General features: G+C 35.5%; 1 protein-coding gene across 1 annotated transcript; it reads right to left on the minus strand.

The window, feature by feature from the left end:
• Positions 1–1965: 1965 nt before the first annotated feature.
• On the minus strand, positions 1966–23080 carry LOC121413214 (cell wall protein DAN4-like). The gene is made up of 6 exons (XM_041605965.1): positions 23065–23080; positions 21691–21858; positions 19819–19836; positions 18535–19348; positions 4257–4319; positions 1966–3427 (listed from the first exon to the last, which is right to left on the minus strand). Exons 2-6 carry the CDS (start codon positions 21824–21826, stop codon positions 3160–3162), a joined length of 1299 nt encoding a protein of 432 aa, XP_041461899.1. The 5' UTR covers positions 21827–21858; positions 23065–23080; the 3' UTR covers positions 1966–3159.
• Positions 23081–23086: the final 6 nt, after the last annotated feature.

The following is a 23086-nucleotide window of genomic DNA, read 5'->3' on the forward strand; positions in this document are numbered from 1 at the left end:
ATTTTTCAATCTTTCGAATACGAGTATGCATGAGCGTGGACTACTCTATCAATACAAAAATTAATTGACTGCGACCAATCACTCAGTGCAATGGTGGTACGTACGTTATTATTAACGTAAGGTGCATGCATGCCACGAATGAATCAGTATTACATTACTTACATAGGCCTTATAGGCCTAGATCTATATCTAGATCCAATTCTTAAACACTTATAAAACTGCCATTAATGACAAGAAAAATGCTATGCTATGACTAGCCTAGGCTTGTGCATTAACTTTATCTCAAATCCTCTCAAATCTGAATCTGTCTTTATAATTATGCCTGCGGCTGTATGACTAAAATTCCGAACGTTACGTTTACTTTTGCTTTTAGACCGTGGCATTGAGCCAAATAGGTCTAGTCCGTATATAGAACTAGCAACACAATTGCCGATTCGAAGCACAGAAATTAAAAGCTTAATAATGGGTAAAGAAAATGCTGATCGATCTAATGTTGATCAAGACGAGGAATAAGATCAAAAGTTTAATCTGTGATTGCAGAGCCGCCTGCGTTAAACAATTTTAGGCTATGTTTTGTGCCTGACGTTAAAATACGTTACATGCTGATACAGCTTAGATCAGAGTCTATCAAGATCTAGAGACTAGACTGGATCTAAGCTAATTTGATTTAGATCTAGGACTGGTTCTGTATACGGACTAGACGGTCTAGACCTATTGAACCATGGCTACTAAGCTTATCTGTCTATACGAATTAAACGTAGTGTTCTGAATTAAGTTGTTCGAAGTTAACCATGACATTTTCGGCTACTAGTATTTGGCATTAGACAGGTCCAGATTTGAGGTAAAGTTTATGCGCTATCCTAGGCTAGCACTAGCCTAGGCTATAGTCCTATATAGCCTAGCATTTTTCTTGTCAGTAATGGCAGCTAGTTTGATAAGTGTTTAAGAATTGAATCTTGATATAGATGTAAGCCCTTAAGGCCTGTCTCAGAAATAAAATCATTTTTGTGATAATCATATTCCTGTAAATGCATGCGAATCTGTGATTGCGTTTATTTCGAAGAATAATGTTGTTTTAATTCCTCGTAAACTTATGATTCTGTGGTCGCTTTTTTTCTGTAATTATTTCTAGAGTTTTCTTTTTTTGAAATTGCTTTATTTGCAAGATTATCAATTTCTGAACGATGAAATTCATTTGTAAAATATACTGCTCTTTCAATAATGATATTTTTTCTGAATGAGTCTTAAATCTATTATTAACAAGATTTATTCCCGAGTTGAATTTTATTTCTCAATTATATCCATTTCCGGTTAAATACTTTTATTTCCGAATGTATAATTCGTCAAAAGTAATGTACTCATTTCTAAATGTTATTTTTTTTTAAAGAAAATGTTTTTTTTTTCTGAGAGACCTCATTTATTTCTAAAAGACTACATTATTTCTGAGACTATCTTTATTTTGAGATTGCTGATTTTGGCCCTTTTTGCTGGCCATACATTTTTAATCTGTTATGGACCATATCACCTGGACTCACATCTCTGATCTCGTGTTCAAGCTATTCTCCTACTGGGTGTGGGCATTCAAATTATGAAATAAAGGAACAACTGTCTAGCATGTCTAGTGTATGAATGAATAAAAAAAACATATATGACTTGTTTTGACCTTATATAGCCTTTGATACTTTCAAAAAACTTACGCTGTATTTTGTAAGATCATTAAGATAATAATAATCGTCAAATAAAAAACACAATAAAACAGAAGTCATGTTTTAATATTTGTATGTGTATTATAGCTTAAAGTGTAATAGCTTTATAACCAGGAAAAAGCATGCATAGTGAAAAGTTCAATTGATGAATTCAATATGATAGAGAATGAGATTGTGAGATTTTGTAGGTAATGAGTTCGTTTTAATAGGAACTGGAAATAATCAGAATAAATGGATGATGAGTCCAGGAGGCAGTATAGACATAGAAATGCAATTTATTAATGGGTTTAATGCAACAAAATAAAAAAAATACGAACTGTTGAATTATTCTATTTTGAACATTGTATTACGGGGAAATGGGGGTAAACTTAAAGAATGGGGAAAATGCCAGAGTAAAGCTAGGTGAGAGAGCTAAAGTGGTCTGTGTGGACATTCAGCATTGACTTGAGAACATGGAAAATTACACAACAATTGTCAAATTATTGAAATTTATGAGATGCCTTTGAAATTATATAAGATGATACTTTTAAAAAGAAGGCATGGAGATAGTCACTCCGAATTCAGATTATCTAAAGTCTTCCAAGAATTTGTATTCAAATTTCAAAAGAATTTGTCATTTGTGTATAAATACATTAAATGCAATAATGATCGTTATAATAAAGATACTAATAATAATCATGATTTGTCATGGCATAATTATTTAAACCTGCATAAAAAAGTTGCCTGTAAATGATTTCCTCTCCACCCTCATTTGTGTTAAATTTATTTTTTATTTCACGAGATTATGCACATAGCACACGCTAGATATCCAATAGTTTAAAGAACGACTAATCCTGCAAAAATGACTCTGGAAGTATACAAAACGGCTCAGGCAATTTAACAAATGCTCTAGAAAAAAATCCTCTGACACCAACACACGATTTATATGCATGTACATCAAACATAAAATATACATATATACACGCATGATTATTTAATCACTTCATAAACGCTTTAGTAATTGGACTCCGGAGTGAGATCCTAAGGTGAGACACTTATTTTCGAATTGGAAAACAGGTATAATGATCAAGAAACTAACGATTTTTTTTAGTGCTTCTATTAGTGCAAACATGATGGAGGCCCGAATATTTAAAGAAGATACATTTCTTCATATTAAGATATTAAGAATTTAGAATCAATTCATTTTTCAGAAGATCTTTATTAATTATTATATCTAAAATATATTAGGTAAATACTAAGCAAATATTCAGCAAAGAGTAGTCAATATGGAATAAAAGATGCTATTATATTTTCAACGTCAATTTGGGACACAGTATACATGTACAACATGACGTTATTACGAACACGTGGAATATAACAACAATGATTTGGTGATGTTATAGTATTGATCCTGTTTTTATTAACAAAGAAAACATCATCTACGGTTTAAACACATGGAACACAATATGTTGATCTATTCCTTGTATCTGTTAATAAGGTCTAGGCATTCTGCCTCACGAAGAGCGTCATCAAGATCGCTTATTCTTCCTTCTGATATTCCTTTCCACCGCTTCAAAACTTCCTCAAATGCAGCGTGAGAATTTAACTGATGTCTAGATGAAATATTCTGAGCGTCAGTAAGGCTTAATCCCAGAGCAACGCAGAACGAGCTGAGTTTATCGAATGGCATGAGGTTTGACAATTTTAATATTTCGCGATCGGTAACCATCCTCTCGCTGGACCTGGAATATGGAACGTGAAAATAATGAAACTCATGAGAGCTGAATAGGAATTGGCTGAGAAATGCCCGGAAATATTTTGTTTTAGTTACAGATCATCGCTTATATTCAAGTATATATCATTATCAAGTAGACTCATCACTACATTAATTACGTTCATCTGTATAACCCATTAATTTCTTCGAAGATATTGAAGGACATTTCCACTCAAACAAGAAGCTGAATTAAGATAAAAAGAAAATCAAACTCGCATGATGCTAATTTCAACAAATTCAGATATAAAGTCAAAGAGTTGTTTTAAGTTTCAATGTTTCACTTAATGTTGCGAAACGGTATATCATGTATGCTCATCTTTGTCCGTATGTAAATGAGGGAACTGATGACACTATCCACTCACTATGTATTATATAAAATATGTTTCACACATTACAGTGCCAGAGAAGAATGGATTTACCCTTGAATGTGTGGGGTTACCATTGAAACAAGCTCTCTACAAAAAGGTAATATTCAACACGGAACACAATGTAAAAAAGGAAGATAATTGAGTGGCGTAATTGACTCCTTAATTTTCATATCACTCTGTTGTGTGTGAAAACAGGCGAAACCTTAAATCCATTTCTATTTTTTGAAATTCAAAATCATTTATGCACATCAAATTTCGATGAAATATTCAGTTTTGCACTTTTTATCTTTATCTCCTTTTACCGAAATCCCCATTTTTTCCGGGGGAGGGGTGTTTATTTTTCGAGAAAATGGAAGCGAATACAGAGGTAAAATTATGATGGAAACGGTCGGTTGGGTAGTGAAATATGAATGGTATGGGCGTACTTACTGATAATCGTTCTGGGCAGATGCAGACATGACTCTTGATGTGTTGGTAGTCGTTGTTGACACCCTGTGAAAATGAAGTAGACTTTTGCAATAATTATACAATTTTTGATATCATATTTTTTGAACAATTGAAAATCCTATTTTGCATATCTGATTTGTATACATATGCATCAAGGAATCGACCTTATGTCACAGTGGAAGTGAGATTGTATTCACTTATTTTGTTTCTATGGATACAGGAGGAAAGTAGAAGTGCCATCGTGTGGTGTTGTATAGGGGTGTGTGTGAAGATGAGTAATAGGAGATAAAGAAGAGATTAAATTTCGAGTGTGAAAGGGTCTTCACATTATGACATGTGTGCACTAGGTGTGACCAAGGTTAATCTTTATAGTGTGAAAGTGGTTTGTCTACAATATTGGAGCTAGTTTGAATACATACCTCATTTCTTTCAGCCGAGGAAAGGCTTTTCAAAGTAAATTCTTAGTTTTATTCAGCCCAGGATGGGCATTGTTTGAAGGAAATATCCAGGTGGTTAAATACAAATTAGATTTAATCATGCTCCTTGCACTGGGCAAGTAGTAAGGATTTTTGAGACAGACACACCTAGCCTATAGAGGAGACAGGTACCTTTTCCAAGGGCCTCTTTGACTTTTTTTCGACATGAGTTTCTCTACATGAGTTATTAATTTCAAGAGTTTGTTTTCAAGTGATTTCAAGGCAAAAGGAAAGACCTGCAATTGTAATGACAGGCAAATTCTTCATTACGATGAATTTTCTCAAGCATTTATAAAGAGCACCAACGGTGAGTTAATTCTCATAATTATCTTGAGATTTGGAAGTAATTAAATAAATGTGTATGTTTCTAAGTGTGACAATAAAACAGGTCACGATAAAGCTTTAATTGAAATGTATTAATTAAGTAATTATATTGAGTAAAGTCTTATCTTTGAACTTTGAACAATGTGTCACTTTAAGTCAGAATCTTGGAAGTCTTAAAATAGAAGAACTTTGTAAGAATGGATACAAATATGAGAGTATTAAAGATGAACTGCATTATTTGTGTGAACCATTTTAGATAGATTATTAGTTAATCAAGAACCGCATAGTAGAAATTGTTTATGAAATCTATTTTTAGATGGCACGTAGTCTGGGGCAGGAGACACACCCCATCCAACTCTGATCCAACTACCAGTAAACTCAGCACTCAGGAGTCATGTACGATCATCACGACACAGCTTCGTCTTAACTACATAAGGGATTCTCAACGTCAAATCTTCAAGCGGTGACGTATGACATTTGATCAATTGAGAGAGTGACACAACTATGAAACATTTGGAACGATTTTGAGCGGTGTCATTTTGAGAGACTATAAATCCATCTTAGTTTGTGAGAGTTATAATGCGGTTCGTTTTTCAAGTTTAAAAAGGTTCATTTCGTAAATCAGTTTATTGTTATATATTTTTTTTAGGTTTGTACTCTGGTATATTATAAAGTCATAGAAGAATAGTAAAACAAACTTTGGATTGATGTTTGTTTGTAATCTGGTGTATTGAGAAGAAAAGGGTAGCAAGACAAGACTTATGAATAATTAAATACATCAGTATTGGTGATAGAACATAGATCTTTTGAGTCTGTTAGTTTTTTTTGTTTATCTTTGATGAGTGAATTTGCAAAGTATAGTTATTTTCATGTTACAGTTATTTTCACCTTATAATAAAGCAAAGTCCTTGATATAACATTATAACATTACATGTTGGAAGCGTTTCACTATTTTGGCTGACTAGAGAGATTCGTTTCAAGTCAATTAAAATGTGATACTGACCAGTCAGTCGGCAAGCCCTGAAAAAAGTAGCTTCTTTAATCCAAGTGATATTCATGACTATAGGGTTTTTGCATTATTAATGAGCTTGGTGCGAACCAAAAAACATCTTTTTATTCTGCCATTGCTGCTCTAGATATTAACCAAATTTCATGTTTTTGGTATCTTTGTAAAGAAGAAGAATCATTCTTTTAGGTCATGTGTTTGGAATTTTTTAAAAAATGTTGTAATATAGGGAAAACTTTTGATATAAAACATGAAACAAAATGATTTTTTTCATGCAACAAATATTGTTGTTTTCACACTTGATTTCTGTTTGAGCACAAATGATTTTTAGATCATAATAAAGCTGAAGATCTACGCTTTAATATGATATAATTTGTATAAGAAGATGTATCTTAGATGGGTCAGCAGCCAGCTTTTCATAGGCCAAGTACATTTAGCAGCTCAAAAACAAGAATACTGCACTCTGATTGGTCACAGAGACCACACACCCACGCAAATTCCAATGTTCCCCACACTGGGCCTCTGCAAGGTCACACTCACCATGTGGTAATCTCTTCAAATAACCCGCGCCTGTTGTTGTGAAAACATTATTCAGCCAATCAGAACTCTGGATTTTATGTTACTCAGAAATTTTAGAAATCTCGTCTTGCATCTTGATGGAAAAAGCTGGCTGCTGACCCATCTAAAAGATGCCACATATCAAGAGTGACATTGTAAGAAAGTATAGAGTTTGAGCTTTCTGATGATATAAATAATGTTGGTACCTAAAACAAAATGTTGCACAATTTGCAAGTGAAAACAGAGGAAGAAAATTCTGTTTGATGCATCTTTTCTGGTAAAAAAAATCACTTATTTATCAAAATATTTTATTCAAAAGAAATAACCAATATGAAAGAGTAACATTTACTCTTCCCAATGGTACAAAAATAATCAATTTTACTCCAGGAGAAAGTGGTTAAATTCTTTGAGAAAAAAGTCTCACAATTCACGAGATTTTGCAGGGACATGAATTCAGCCACGAGAGGACTTGGATAAATCTTGCCCATTTGCTCATTAACACAGGGGCTTGCCGACTGACTGTGACTCACCCAACCATTTGGTTACAAAGTCGAACAAAATAGCTCAATTATGAAAAGTAAACGAGTTCAATATCTTTTTTACACACTTTTTAAGACATGCTAGCTCCTCAAATCATTTACATTGAATCGAAATGTTGATTTGAATAAATAGAAAAAACATCAAACTAGCATAACACTAAAAATTTCATCAAAATCGGTTGTAAAATTAAAAAAAAGGCATTTTAAAGTTTCGCTTATTTTTTACAAAACAGTGATATGCAAATGAGTCAGTCGATGATATCCATCACTCACTATTTCTTTTGCTTTTTATTGTTAGAATTATACAATATTTCATTTTTTTTACAGATTTGACTATTTAGGGACCGATTTGACTGAATCATATAGTATTAAACAATACTAATTCCACATGTTTAGGGAGGAATTAATCATAGTTTCACTTGAAAATTAGGAGAAAATTAAAATATTTCGGGAGAAAAATGTAAGCTGTATATTTGAAAAGTCGAATAAACAACATTACTAAATATGGATCAGAAACATTCTAAACAAGAAAATGCATGATTGCTGATGTGGTTTACGGTACACCATGTGGAGCGTTATAGAAACAGTGGATAGAAGAAGATAAGTGGATAGGCGAGAAAGTGGAGATTTGAGAATAGAGTATTCTTTTTTGAAAATAGTCCTGAAAAAGACTGTAAACCAGAAGGAATGTTGAGTGAGAACAGCTTGAGTAGAAGAGCTGATGAGATGCTGGCTTGAGTCGGCGAGTAGAGATGATGAGTAGTAGAGAGACTCGACGTTTCGGACAGGTTGACTGTCCGTCTTCAGGAGTATTTTCAAGAAAGAATACTCTATTCTCAAATCTCCACTTCCTCGCCTATCCACTTCTTATCTTCTTCTATCCACTGTTTTTATAACACTCCACATGGTGTACCGTAAACCACATCAGCAATTGTACATGCCACCATGCAAACCTTCAAACAACAAGAAAATGCATGTATATATATATATATATATATATATATACATGTACATACAGATTTATATACAGTGCGTCTCAAAAAAAACTATACACTTTTGAAATGGATACCAAATAAAAAAATATGTCACTCTGGGGAAAATACTTTTATATGGAAAGCCAATAAAGTCAATTTTCAACTTCTCTCATACGTGTACTGTATCAAAGCAATAGCTTTGATCCAGCTGAGGCATGGCGGCTTGTCATTGTTTAAAACTCATCTTTACCCGACAAAGGAAAATATAATTGGTATAGTGTCGAAAATCTGTCTATCTGACGGTCAATCGGATCGGGCTCAGTCTAGCCACTAACCCGTCTCTGTGGTCTAGTGGTTAAGGCACCGGCGTTCAAAGCTGGGGGCCCGGGTTCGATTCCCGGCAGAGACATTTTTTCGGCATCACCAATTTTTCCAAAGGGTAGATAGCTCTGGGGAACCTTGATTTAAGCTACGCCTACCATTGTTCTCTTCATCCATTTCTTTACAATATTTAGATAAAAAAAGAGTTGCCAAAAGCTGTTGTACATGTAAAGCTTTACACACACACACATATATATATATAAACTCCTAAAAAGAGTAAAATGAAGTCAAATATGCATTGTGTGAAAATGGGAGTTGGGAGAAATTATTGACCAAACTCAGATTTCCATTTTTTTTCTCAGGGGTTTATATAAATGTATGGTTTCCTGTATCGGTCAAAGTTGGCTCATCAGGAAAGAAAGAACTAAGAACCACTGCGCAATGAAATGCACCCATTGCCCCTACCGAGGGCCTCCGCCAAATCCCAATAATTTTAAAGACCTGATTAGCTGGGTACCCTTGTCCGAGGCGTGAAACCTTTGCCAACAAGAGTTGAGGAAAATTCATATACATATATTATATTATGCATGCATATATTTAGCGCTGGATAAATTCTAAATAAACGAATTTTCAAATTAAGATTGGATAAAAAGAGCGAAAGCCCGCCGTCAGAATCATGGCAGCTGGTATTAACGCAATGTTATCAGAATATATATACCACTCACGATCGACAGATATTTTCAATTAAAATTTGCGCATATATGCTATTTATAATTTGTACAAGGGCGTGGCAGTATAATGAGTCCCTCCGATTCTATAAGTATCTGATGAAAATATGATATCCTTACCTTATTTATTTCCTTTTATGAGATATTCGGTAAGTATCATTCAAGAAATGAAACAACAGCGTCAGCATGTAATGGGTGGTCTGTGGTTCCAACAGACTACGAAATGCGTTCATGACTCAAGCCGCAGTATGTGAATGAGCACTTTATAGATCACGCCCATAATAAAGTACAGAGTTCACGTTGGTACACGCAAAACGATAAGTATGTGAAGGTCCGAAATATATTCGAAATCATTAGCGTGAAATGTGTAAATATTTCAATTAGAATCAAAATAAGGCATGTTGAAGTCAAAATGCTTAATATTGAAAATGATAGAAGGAAAAATATCGATAAATTTTGTATCTAAAAAGCAAAGCCTACATCTTTTATAAGTTGCTCTTTGAAATAATAAATCTAAAAAATCTTCTGGCTTCTTGATTTGCTCAGTAAAAAAGTAGAAATGCACCCCCTTCCCCCTAATAGGCTCTTCCATGAACGTGAGAACTCCGCATCGGAAATTTGCCAGTTTAAATAGTGTGACGTCAGATTCAGATTTATTTCCAACAGAACGTCACATCATGCCCTTTGTCAGCAGCTGTGCGCAGAAAACACAGAAAACAACTACATTGCATTTCAAACAAAGTTTAGTCTCCTTTTTCTTTGAAATGCAATGCATTACCCCTCGTCATTTTTTGTCCCATCTGTGTCCAACACCCAGAATGTAAAATCGTTGAGAAAAAATATAACTAGATTTAAGTGGAGCTGATTTTTCTTGATCGGCGCCGGTTAAGACTCTGGCATCGCCGATTTAGATTTAGGTGGCGCTGATTATTCTTGATTGGCGCCAGTTATATGCAGACAGCGCACTGCTGATTATTTTTAACCAGCGAAGTTGTCGGGAAAAGGGTAGTTAAAAGAAAGAGATAGAAGATGATATGATTATGCTTTGCTGGGAGATAGCCTTTCCTTTACTATTGCTAATATTACATCAGCGTATAATTGTTTTAAGCGGCGCCTTTTCTTTTCTTTCCTTCATTTTGATTTTTTTAAACGGCGCTTTTTCTTTCTTTTTACTTTTATTTTTTTTGAATTATATATTCTACTGTACTTATTAGGACTCCTCAAATGACTGTTTGTAATTAAACAGATGTGGTTTGAGCCTTGATTAAAAAAATACAGATGATGATTTCCGAACTTCCTGGGGTAGGCTACTTATGCATAATTCTCAGTTACATTTATCATCATTGGTATATGTTTCCCCACCCAACTTTATCTGAATACATGCATTTTTGTAATAGTATATTTTTCTGGCAATATGAAGTGGAAACATTTATGCTGGAAATGAGATTTCCTTCTGCTTTTTTTTATTAGGGTGGTCAAATTATCCCAACATGTAAGAAACTTCTCAGAACTAAATCCATGCAGAAACTAACTAGTTTTTACTTTGCCTGTGAAGCAGCTCTACTAAAGCCAGACTTTGACATTATGAGGTTCCACAATTAACATTTTACTCTATGCACTCCAACACCAACGTTTGACCATTGGACTTCATTAATGGCTTGTCTGTGCATCTCCACATATAATTGTTTTACCAATGTACTACTGTTCTTGTCCCTATCCCACTTAAAATGCAGCCAGCGTCCTCCAGTTTGAGCTATTCTTTACCAATTCATCAAGTAATTCATATTCATATTGGTAGCCTTCGGGGTCTTGCTGAATGATCAAGTGCCAGTTCGATTACCTTGGGGTTCCACAATAAGGCTTGATGGGAGCGCAGGTAGATGAAAGTTATGTTTCTATTAAGCAATAAAATTTAATACAAAGTATTCTGCGGAAGCAGTTCGTATCCAGGTCATCAAGTCTCTGTTCCTGAGACATGTTCAGTCCTCATGTCACCCATCAGAAGAGAAAACCAGAGTTGTGTTTTTGAGGGAGACATTGCTGTTTGACCAGATATTGTTTAGGCATTAAAATGACTGCAGTGCACTATTCTAATACTACAGTGAATTTCAAATGTATCTCCTTGGCCACTTATCGAACTGCTTATGTACATGCATGTTGCTGACGTCTCCATTACTAAGTATTGTTTCTGCTAGCTAATGAAGTGATCTTTCGGAGGATGATGGGTTATTGACATGTTTGGTCTGCTGGTTATCAATCCATTTATTTTTGTCTGGCATTATCCCCAACTGGATCAAATAGCTTCCTTAGCTCTGATAGGCTGCCTGTCAATCTGCAATATCTTCACCAAACATAAGGGCGAAAATGTCTTCAATTGTACAGTAGAGTGAGGATTTCGTTTTTTTTGTCTCACCTGCGAAGCAAAGTGACACTACAGGCGCCGCTTTTCCGACGGCGGCGGCGTCAACATCAAATCTTAACCTGAGGTTAAGTTTTTGAAATGACGTCATAACTTAGAAAGTATATAAATCTAGTTAAAAAAACTCGGCCATAAAGTTAATCAACTATTACTAAACATCCTGTAAGAGTTTCATGTCACATAATCAAGGTCAAAGGTCATTTAGGGTCAATGAACTTAGACCATGTTGGAGGATTCAACATCAATATCTTAACCTGAGGTTAAGTTTTTGAAATGTCATCATAACTTAGAAAATATATGGACCTAGTTCATGAAACTTGGACATAAGGTTAATCAAGTATCACTGAACATCCTGCATGAGTTTCACGTCACATGACCAAGGTCAAAGGTCATTTAGGGTCAATGAACTTTGGCCGAATTGGGGATATCTGTTGAATTCCCATCATAACTTTGAAAGTTTATGGATCTGATTCATGAAACTTAGACATAATAGTAATCAAGTATCACTGAACATCCTGTGCGCGTTTCAGGTCACATGACCAAGGTCAAAGGTCAATGAACTTTGGCCGAATTGGGTGTATCTGTTGAATTACCATCATAACTTTGAAAGTTTATGGATCTGATTCATGAAACTTGGACATAATAGTAATCAAGTATCACTGAACATCCTGTGCGCGTTTCAGGTCACATGACCAAGGTCAAAGGTCAATGAACTTTGGCCGAATTGGGTGTATCTGTTGAATTACCATCATAACTTTGAAAGTTTATGGATCTGATTCATGAAACTTGTACATAAGAGTAATCAAGTATCATTGAACATCCTGTTCGAGTTTCAGGTCACATGATCAAGGTCACAGTTCATGTTAGGTCAATAAACTTTGGCCATGTTGGGGTTTTTTGTTGAATAACCATCATATCTCTGTAAGTTTATTGGTCTCGTTCATAAAAAGTGGACATAAGAGTAACCATATATCACTGAACATCTTGTGCGAGTTAGAGTAGTATTCAAAGTCAGCACAACTGCTATATTGAACCGCGTGATGCAGGTGAGACGGCCAGAGGCATTCCACTTGTTTTTCTACAGCTACCCTCTCCATTGCCATAACGAAATGATTGAGTATGACTAAACGGATCAGGGAAGTATGCAACCTTGACGAACCCTGTGAGTACTTTGAACCAGTCACTTCAACCATATTCCGTCCTCACACAACACGAGGAACTCTCATATATTGTATTGATGGTAGTAAGCATGGTTTACGGTCAATACAATAGGAATCTGATATTTTCGGCAAGTACGCAGTCAGAATATTTGCTCAGCACAAGCCGGGCTGGAAACCTGCTTGTTCTTGCCCATGTTTTTTTGTATAAATTATTATTTCATTATTATTATCGTTTGGAAAAAAAAATCTTGCTAGGAATGGAAAAAAGCTCTAGTCTTCAGCTATCACTTTGAAAAGAACAGCCTCTCAAGAGTCATCTGAATTCATGAGACCTTTCAGCACGAGTGACTTGAGCTACAATATCAAAGCAATGCAGAAGAAGAAGGAAGGTGCATTGGATGATGCTCTCTGTGAGCAGATCAAACACCTTGGAACTGTTGTAGTCTGATGCTTAATTGACATGCTAAGTTACTGTCTGAGTGAAATCACAATGCCAACAATATGGAGGAAATCGAGGTAGTCGCCTTACTCAAACCAGGTAAGGGCCCAGCCCAACCAAAGGGCTACAGATTTATATTTCTGCTTTTCCGGCATACCAGCTCTTTGAAAGGCTCCTACTTTGATATCCGCATTGCTCCCTTTGTGGATGAGCTGCTCCTTATTCCAGAACAGGCAGGATCTAGGCCAAAGAAGTCTTGTATAATTCAACTGCTGAATCTGACACTGTACATCAAAGATGGCTTCGAGTAGGGGCTGATAACTTGAGCAGTCTTTGTTGACCTCTCCGCAGTAGACATTGTGAATCATCGGATACTCATGGGAAATATCTTTCGACAAAGGACCTTAAGCGGACACAACTGATCGAAGACATCGTCTCAAATTGTTGGTCTTCTCGGAATCTTGGAGGTTCAAGCAGCAGACGGCGAAGGCAAAACATCTGCACAGAGGGCCAACCAATCCCCAAAATACTAAGACCTACCTCTACGCTAATCACCTTTGCAATGTTTTTTAGAAGCAGTCCTTTGAAGATGCGGAAAAAAACACTCAGCGATATTCTTGCAAGACTGAATCCTTACACTACGCTGCAAATCATCTAGGGTAAATCTAAAAAAAAATCAGTTCAATGTTTTCCACCTGAAGAACAGAAATGCATATGTTATGGTAAATTTTTGGAACACACCAGTCATCTAGTCTACCTCGGCGTCGCCCTTGAATGCTCCTTTACATGCAAAGAACATTTTGCCAAGACAAAGGCAGGAGCAAGGAACAGCGTCCTTAAGAAGCTTGCCAACACAAAATGGGAAACAGATGCCAAAACCATCCATACGACAAACCTTGCTCTCTGCAACTCGACAGTTAAGTATGCAGCCCCCGTCTCGTGTAGGTCATCCCCGTACTGCAAAGATTGATCTAGACTTGAATACTGCTTGCAGAGTAATAACCGGCTGTCTTCAGCAAGGTGATTTTTACCTACTGTGTCGTAAAGTTTCCCTCGCTCATCCAAATGCATTGATGGCTCTGCTACGGTCTAACCATCTTCAGTATGTAACGCACAATATTTCCTAGGACCTATTGAGTCACAATCATTGAACATATTTAATCCAAGAAAATCTAATTTCAGCATGAGTATAGTTTTATCAATTTATATAAACTCCTCTCTGTTGAAGGTTCATGGAATTCGATTATTGTCATGATTAAATCAGCATCAGTTTGATTTTAAGTCGGGCATGCCCAATGTACTATCATATTACTTTGTATGAAAAAGTGAGTGAGGGTGAATGCATGTCTGTGTGTATGTGTGGTTGGATTTGTGTATGTTAATCAAGAAGAAATAATGAAAACTTGTTGTTAATACGATTATTAAATAATTTCATAATTGAAGCTTTTACTTGTCTGCCATTGATAAGCAGTTGTTGAAATATCTCGTAACAAAACATGTACAGAACAAAAGGTAGAAAAAAGAGATACATAATAAGTTCAAGGAAAAATAAAAGCACAAGCAATGGTTAAAAAAAGGGCCGTGCAATCGTTCGTAATGATGCGAATGCAATTTGTACCAAACATAAATAACTTTCGAACTGAAATGGTAAATTTATAGCATTCGCAAAATTTGCGTAAAAAAATACCCCAGACAACCAGATAGAACTAACAATATTTTTTTCCGAATGGTACAAGTTATGTATGAAAAATATGCATTATCCATTCCAGTGAAAGCGAATATTATTAAATTATATTGTAGAAATAAGATTCTAAATCGCCAATATGGCAGTCATTTTGTTTATACAGGTTAGATGGGCAAAACATGAGAAATCGGCTTGGAAATAGGTCTAAACAGATTCATTCAGCACGAGCCTATTCTCTTTTATCTACCCACGTACACAGTCAATACATTATGTTTCCAGAAGTAGTAAAGCTTGTTGTTGTGCATGTTTAGTCGGACTGAACGATCTGATGCATTAATCCCTATAGGTATGGTTACACGTTCATATACCGGTATAAAGTGCGTTTTGAAAATTGTAATAGAAATGTACGGGGCTGATATTCAAAGCCCATATAAATCTGTAAAACCATTTTGCTTGAATATGACATAACTCATCAGATTTCCATTGATACCCCATTTATACCATATGTGTCATGTATGACCGAATTAATTGATGATGAAGAAAAAAGCTGTAGATACCTCATTTTTCAAGTTTTTGAAAAGTTGATGATAGGGCAGAGGCTGATGTAAATACTTTCATCGATGCTCGAGCTGGCAACATTGCTTTTTTCTTGAAATGTCTACTTTGAATGAGTATTTGTAAGCTGTGAAAATGAATGCAACACTTAAAAAATAATATTTTCCAGTCATACAAGTACCATATGTTGCAAAATAGTTTAACTTAAAGGGGATTCCAAACCCAATAAAATTTTGTTTCTAGAGGTAAAAGGAAAATCAGACAAGTTGATTGGTGAACATTTGTCAAATATCAGACCAACAATAAAAAGGTATGATTGTTTTTAAAAGTTGTAAATATTGGTAATCAATATACACAGAAAAATCAAATTGGGTGCATATGTGATGTCATAGTGATGAAATGCAAGGACTACTCTTCGATGTACTTCGATACACAAAATGACTTAAATTACATTTTCTTTTCAAAAGTTTGACTTAAAATTATATTTCTATTTCACGAGGACACCAAACAACATACTACATGGGCTATATTTAGAGTACTGCCCCGGGAATGGGTATTAGGAGAAAACCCTCAAATCACTGATACTTATTACATATCCTATTGAAAAGTTCTTCTTGGCCCTTGTCACGATTTACTTACCGAATTGCCAATTTGAAATATTCATATTCTTCATGTTCTTAGGGATCTCAATTTTAACGAAACCATTTTCTTTCTTATTGCCTTTCCGATTTCTTTCAAACCTTCGAAATTTTGTCTTATCTATTTTCTCCTTTCGACCACAAAAGTGTATATGACCAAGGCTGATTTCCCTTTTAAGATTGAAATGATGGCTAATCCTCATCAGACAGTTAGCATGCAGAGGACTCTGTAAGTTTTTTAGAGAACGTTTCCTGTAATAGATCCTCCAGCAAAAAAGAGAGAAAATCTTGGCTAACGTGTAGAAATATAGCACCAGCCTGAACAAAAACAAGGGAAAACCTCGAAGAACCCGCACACCACATTCAAAAGAAATCATCGCCGCTGTAAGGCTTCACATAATCATGGACCAGGTCTATTGCCTAATGTAAGGAACCAAGAAACACGAGCGCAAAACGAAATGGAGTGGGACTGTATTCGGCATCATTTTTTATGTTTGGCTGCAAAAGAGGTTAAGTCCACTTTAGATCATTCGGAGCAAAAACATATTTTTGTATTCTTCCATATTGCAATATTCTTATGAGAAACTGAATTATCATGATTCATGTGGAAATAAAGTTCGGTATAAAAGAAATCAACCTGTCCCCAATGGTGTTTCTCTTTCTTCAAAGAACTACCATTGCGGATCTAACATAATTTGCAAGCAAACTGAAATGGATCTAATCTTTTGAAATAAAATAGTGACTTTTTTGCCACTTTTATTTACGTTTTAATTGAAATTTCAATTTTCTTTGGTATCATCACGGCAACTACACACTCAGGAATAAAGGTTCGAAACTGAACCCGGAAAGGTTGATGCAAACTCAGCACCCTATGGGTTCAAAAATGGAACCCCTGATTTGGGGTTATGATTCATGTGGAAATAAAGTTCGGTATAAAAGAAATCAACCTGTCCCCAATGGTGTTTCTCTTTCTTCAAAGAACTACCATTGCGGATCTAACATAATTTGCAAGCAAACTGAAATGGATCTAAATCTTTTGAAATAAAATAGTGACTTTTTTGCCACTTTTATTTACGTTTTAATTGAAATTTCAATTTTCTTTGGTATCATCACGGCAACTACACACTCAGGAGTAAAGGTTCAAAATTGAACCCGGAAAGGTTGATGCAAACTCAGCACCCTATGGGTTCAAAAATGGAACCCCTGATTTGGGGTTCAAAAATTGAACCCTGCAGTTGGGGTTCACTTTTGCATCCTGCGGGTTCAAAACTGCACCCTAAATCTTAAATTGAATCCCTAGCGGTGCAGTTTTGAACCCATAGGGTGCAAATATTAACCCCAACCTCATGCAGGGTTCAATTTTTTAAATAAAAGGGTGTTGATTTTGCATCAACCTTTCGGGGTTGAATTTTGAACCTTTATTTCTTGGTGTGTAAAAGCATTCAAGTTTTGAGACAAATAATATATTTTTTTATGAAAATGGATCTAACCCCTTTGACAAATGAGCTCTTCAGAAGAGTTTGTTTGCAAAACGGGTTAGATCCACTCTAAGATTATTTTTTTTCTCCTATCGTCCCTATATTGCAATATTCGTTTGCGAAACTAAATTTTCATGACATCCTACCAAGTGAACATAAAATTGGGTTTAAAAGAAATCTACCTGTCTTTATTTTTTTAGATATTCATTTCCTAAATAGTTTTTTGTGGATCTAACCCCTTTTCTAACAAAATGAAATGGATATAATTCCTTTTTGAAAAAGTGATGTTTTTCTTTTCATTTTTTTTCATTTTTGATGGGAAATCCATTTTTTTTTTATTTTGTATAATCTTACTAAAACTCTATAAATTAAGACAAAAACAAGATTTGATTATTAATCTAGCTCATTTTGCATTTGAGCTCGTCATATATCTTCTTCTTCTTCTGCAAAAAAAAAAGAACAGTACAGGCCACCTTCTGGTGTATTGTCGTACTGGTGGAGTGCAGCCTGCAAGTGCGTGTATGTACATTATCTGATAAAAAGTTGCTTACAGCAAAAAAAAATAAAAATAAAAAAAAACACTGTTATTAACGGAGCTAGATCTGTTGTACCTCCTGTTTAAAGATGTGTAGAGAGGTACAATTAATTGTGCATTGGGGAAGAGAGTTTACATTTATCATTGTAAGCATTTTTATTAATCTAGAGCAAATGTTAGATTTTAGATTTTTTCACTTGTTAAAATAATACACAACTTAATTTTTAACCAATAAAAAGGCTGCATTCGGGGTGTGCACTTCATATTACAATTGCGTATTCTTCATTAGAAATTTTTTTCCGCTTCATTCCTACTTCCTGAATTGAAAATGTGTCCATTCATTTCGAGATCTTATCGAATCTGGCCTTGGTCTTATGCCAGTAACGTTAATATTATAATAGAAATTCATTTGAAATAAAATCTTACTTGTTTATTTCAGCGGAAGTTGCAGCAGGAACATGACCAGCAGACGGAGTAGAAGGGGAATTAGAAGTAGAGGTAACGGAAGAAATAGCAGTTGAGGGGGAAGTGGAAGTAGAGGTAACGGAAGCAGTAGTAGCAGCAGATGGGGAAGTGGAAGTAGAGGTAACTGAAGCAGTAGTAGCAGCAGATGGGGAAGTGGAAGTAGAGGTAACTGAAGCAGTAGTAGCAGTAGATGGGGAAGTTGAAGTAGAGGTAACTGAAGCAGTAGTAGCAGTAGATGGGGAAGTGGAAGTAGAGGTAACTGAAGCAGTAGTAGCAGTAGATGGGGAAGTGGAAGTAGAGGTAACTGAAGCAGTAGTAGCAGTAGATGGGGAAGTGGAAGTAGAGGTAACGGAAGCAGTAGTAGCAGTCGATGGGGAAGTGGAAGTAGAGGTAACGGAAGCAGTAGTAGCAGTCGAGGGGGGAGTGGAAGTAGAGGTAACTGAAGCAGTAATAGCAGTAGATGGGGAAGTGGAAGTAGAAGTAACTGAAGCAGTAGTAGCAGTAGAAGGGGAAGTGAAAGTAGAGGGGGGAGTGGATATAGAAGTAACGCAAACAGCAGTAGCAATTGAAGCAGTAGTAACGTTATTATTAGTAGCAGGGGAAGTGGAAAAACCGTTATTAGTAGAAATAATACAAGGGTTAGTTGAAGTACAAGGGACAGAAGCAGGAGTAGGGGACGTGGAAGTAGAAGCAACGGTAGTAGTAGAAGTACCAGCTGAAGGGGAGGTAAAAGAAACGGTAGAAGTAGTGGGAGCCATGGCAGCAGCAGTCGTAGCTGAAAAGGAAGCAGGAGAAAAGGACCCGGAATACGTAAACTCATCCTGGCGTGGTACATGGATAAATATTCATTTATTGGCATCAACACTTGCAAAGTACTCAAGTATCTCAAGCATCACTTTCGAATTTCAGTTATTTTCATATTTAGCTTTGTAAATAAATATTATATCAATTTACATAACATTAAGAAAAAAAACCCGTTAAAAAATGATGCAAATGTTCGTGATTGTGATCATAAATAATAACAATTATATAAATAACACCTAATTAACGTCTCACAATTAATTTTGGCAATTAGCACTCTACGAACATTTAAAAAATGAAAAAGGGAAAAAGGAGAAGGAAACAAGAGTATAAGCACAAACACTTTGAGATCTGTACATTAGTACTGTAAATGGCATTATTTGCTTATTGAATGGTGAGTCCCATGGGCGTAATTTAAATGCATAACAATGAAAGTACTCTTACCAGTATTTTCCAGTGGAACTGAAAGAAAAATATAAGAATAGTTACACGATTTGTCAAAACCTTCATTTTACATACTGTATTTCTTACTTCGGTCAAAACGATTGTCAGGGCTGAATATATCTATATCTAAATAAATAGAGTAAAATTCACTAAGAAAAATTGCAGATAACAATCGAAATTGGAAAACAAAAAAGGAAGTTATTGAATTTTAAAGTCGATCAATATTTTGTTAAAGCGGTTATATGCACATCATCATGAATATTCATTAGCTGGGCTGATGATGTCACATCCCCGCTGTCCTTTTTCTCATGTTATTATATGAAATAATAAGCATTTCATTTTTTTTACATGTGTAAATGATTCTAAATAATGATTAAATAAGTTTCGGTAAAAAATAACTAATGCACTTAATCAGTTGTCAATCCAATTGTCTTAGTTCTTAATAGAAAAGTTTTGAATAAACCTAATTTCAAATATTAAAGTACAAAAGAAGAGGTGGGGAGATGACACTATAAGCCCATTTAATGAATATTCATAAAGACATGCATGGAAATGTTTCACCAGAACAAAGAACATCTTTGAAAGTCAACAACTTCGTTATTTGTTATCCACATTTTGTCTTATGAATTTTACTTTATTTATTTAGATATAAAGATCGCCAGCCTACACTGTTAGAAAAATAGAAGAAGTTCCTGCAGCAGAGTCTCGAGAACACCTGTAATCTTACCGCATTGCGTAATCTTACAGGAAATTGGTATTTGATGTATGGAATCTTACAAATTTCCTTGAATAAAACACCCTTTTCCCCTTTTTAAACAGACCTGTTCTGTTAAATTGCAGAAAAATTCTTGTTTTATGAATTTACAGAATGATTATTACGCAATTCGGTAAGATTACAGGTGTTCTCGAGACTCTGCTGCAGGAACTTCTTTTATTTTTTCTAACAGTGTAGATCATCCCTTTAATATAGAAATCGATACGCCGCCAATTCATCAATCGTCATTTCTAAAATTAAAGAAAGAATCGTTACCTATTTGGCCTGCACTTTTGTCGGGGAGATACGAAATGAAAATTCCCAAATTGACGCGTCCCAGAAAAAAAAAGAAATCGTGATTCATTGATTTTTTTTAAATCTAGATCACAGTTCTAGTTCAAGATATGTATATGCATGTGTATTTTAAATTTCTAAGAAATATTTTATACATATTTTGGTAATTCAAAATTGCATAATTTGGCCATTTAACATGTCGTTACACACAAGAACAATGGCCAAATTATGCAATTTTCAATTACCAAAATATGTCTAAACTATTTCGTAGAAATCTTAACTACACATGCATATACATATCTTGAACTAAAACTATGATCTAGATTAAAAAAAAAATCAATGAATCATGATTTTTTATTTCTGGAACGCGTTTTAAGTTATTGATTTATTTATTGATTGATTTTTTTTTTATGAAAACGGGGTTCTTGGAACGGATCGCCAGCGTGTGAGTACGGGCATATGCATCCCAATGGAGCGGTCATGCGTGCACGATGCAGCTAGCGCGACCATCGCCTCTGCGCGAGCGCACCCGGCGGCGGCCGCGCTAGCTGCATCGTGCACGCATGACCGCTCCATTGGGATGCATATGACCGTACTCACACGCTGGCGATCCGTTCCAATGACCCCCGTTTTCATAAAATTTGTAGTTCCGAAGCCCGTTCCGAGGACCCTCCTCTTTACAATAAGCCCGCTCTAAGGCCCCTGTTTTTTTTTGCCTTGCCCGCGGCACATCCCTATACCATTTTTAGGGTCGAGTGCCCCCCTCCCCCGGGATTGCCGTTCATTTAAAAAATTATGCCTAAAGATATGCGAGATATACTTGCTTGGTGAATATTGTTGTCCATTTCTCCTGTTGATTGGTGATGGACAATTCCGATTCTGACGGTATTTCAAAAAGCAGAGCACCATAAGCACGATACAGACCACTAGACCTAGTACTATACCGAAGATAGCAGGCATTCCAATTTTCTGTTCTGGTGTATCTGGATCATCTACGAGTGATGGACATCGAACAAAATAGTTATTGTGGGATGGTGCGTCCGAATCATGCTGAAATGGCATCCCTTTCTTTACCCTATTTTACCACATGCGCTGTGTAATTTTTTTTGTGGATTTAATTCTAAGTGCCGCCTACATGCTACTTCATCTTTTGCATGAGATATTTGAATGAATATATAAAGAATAGCTAATAGCACATACATTACACTAAAATGAGTATTAAAACTCTGCATGTATGGACACATTATGTGTGCAATAATATTCAACCTTTGAATTTAGGCGAATTTATTGGGTCTTGTGTTTGATTAGGGCAACGCAATAGTCTAACAGAGCAAAAGGATCAGATGCTGAGACGCCGATTAGGTACATGTCGGTGACATAAAAAGCTTCCGCCATGGACTAGAAAATCATCCTGTACATACACTGTAAAAAATGAAGTGTTAATTCAGCACGTACAGTGCTTGTATAGTGACTGCACTATGAGTGCTGATTTTCTAGTTCAAATTTATACTAGAAAATCAGCACTCGAAGTGCAGTCACTCTACAAGCACTGCAAGTGCTAAATTAGCTCTTCATTTTTTACAGTGTATGTTTGCTGGTTAATGGAAGACGCCGAAGTCAAGAAAGAGGGAAAGGGAAAAAATGTAGGCATATTTTATTTAGAAAATTTCATCCCTTTCTGAACCACATTTGCTCCAAAAAGCAAATTAATCTGTACATGTAACTTTCCCTTTTCCATATTATTTTTACTGTGCTTTAAAATTGAGGAGCTCAAAATTAAATTCATGGTATTCCTGATCAATCAGTGTATCGTATATGAATGTTTCCTACGCGTAACTGTCCAGTTTTCGAGATTTGATTCCATTTCATGAAATTAAAAGCAAATCAAATTAAAAATGAAAGAAACATGATACCTAGTTTGGATCTTTCAGCGTTTACAACAATGAACATTAACCCTGGAAGAAAAAAAGACTACGTGCTTGCAAATTAAATTTTAACACAATAAGGTAGTAACAAAAACTCGATTATATGGAACATTAATCCCTTTGATATGATTACGGGAATATATTCATAATGTAACCATTAACCCCATCGAAAAAAAAGTTCTTCATATGACAGTGTGACGAGTGGATTAATATAAAGAAGCATAACAGGTAGTTAAAGCGTCACCAATTCTCGAGAAATGTGCCAAATCGTACCTGTAACATGTGGAAGGGGGAT

This window comes from Lytechinus variegatus, chromosome 4 (genome assembly GCF_018143015.1).
Source record: "Lytechinus variegatus isolate NC3 chromosome 4, Lvar_3.0, whole genome shotgun sequence".
NCBI classification, from domain to species: domain Eukaryota; kingdom Metazoa; phylum Echinodermata; class Echinoidea; order Temnopleuroida; family Toxopneustidae; genus Lytechinus; species Lytechinus variegatus.

Excerpts from the sequence above, each read along its gene's own strand:
- LOC121413214 (XM_041605965.1), bottom strand. The coding sequence starts at position 21,826 with ATGCCTGCTATCTTCGGTATAGTACTAGGTCTAGTGGTCTGTATCGTG. Across the intron at positions 4,320-18,534 it reads ACTTCCGCTGAAATAAACAA|GGTGTCAACAACGACTACCA; the intron begins GTAAGATTTTAT and ends TCATTTTCACAG. Across the intron at positions 3,428-4,256 it reads TCTGCCCAGAACGATTATCA|GTCCAGCGAGAGGATGGTTA; the intron begins GTAAGTACGCCC and ends TCCATATTCCAG.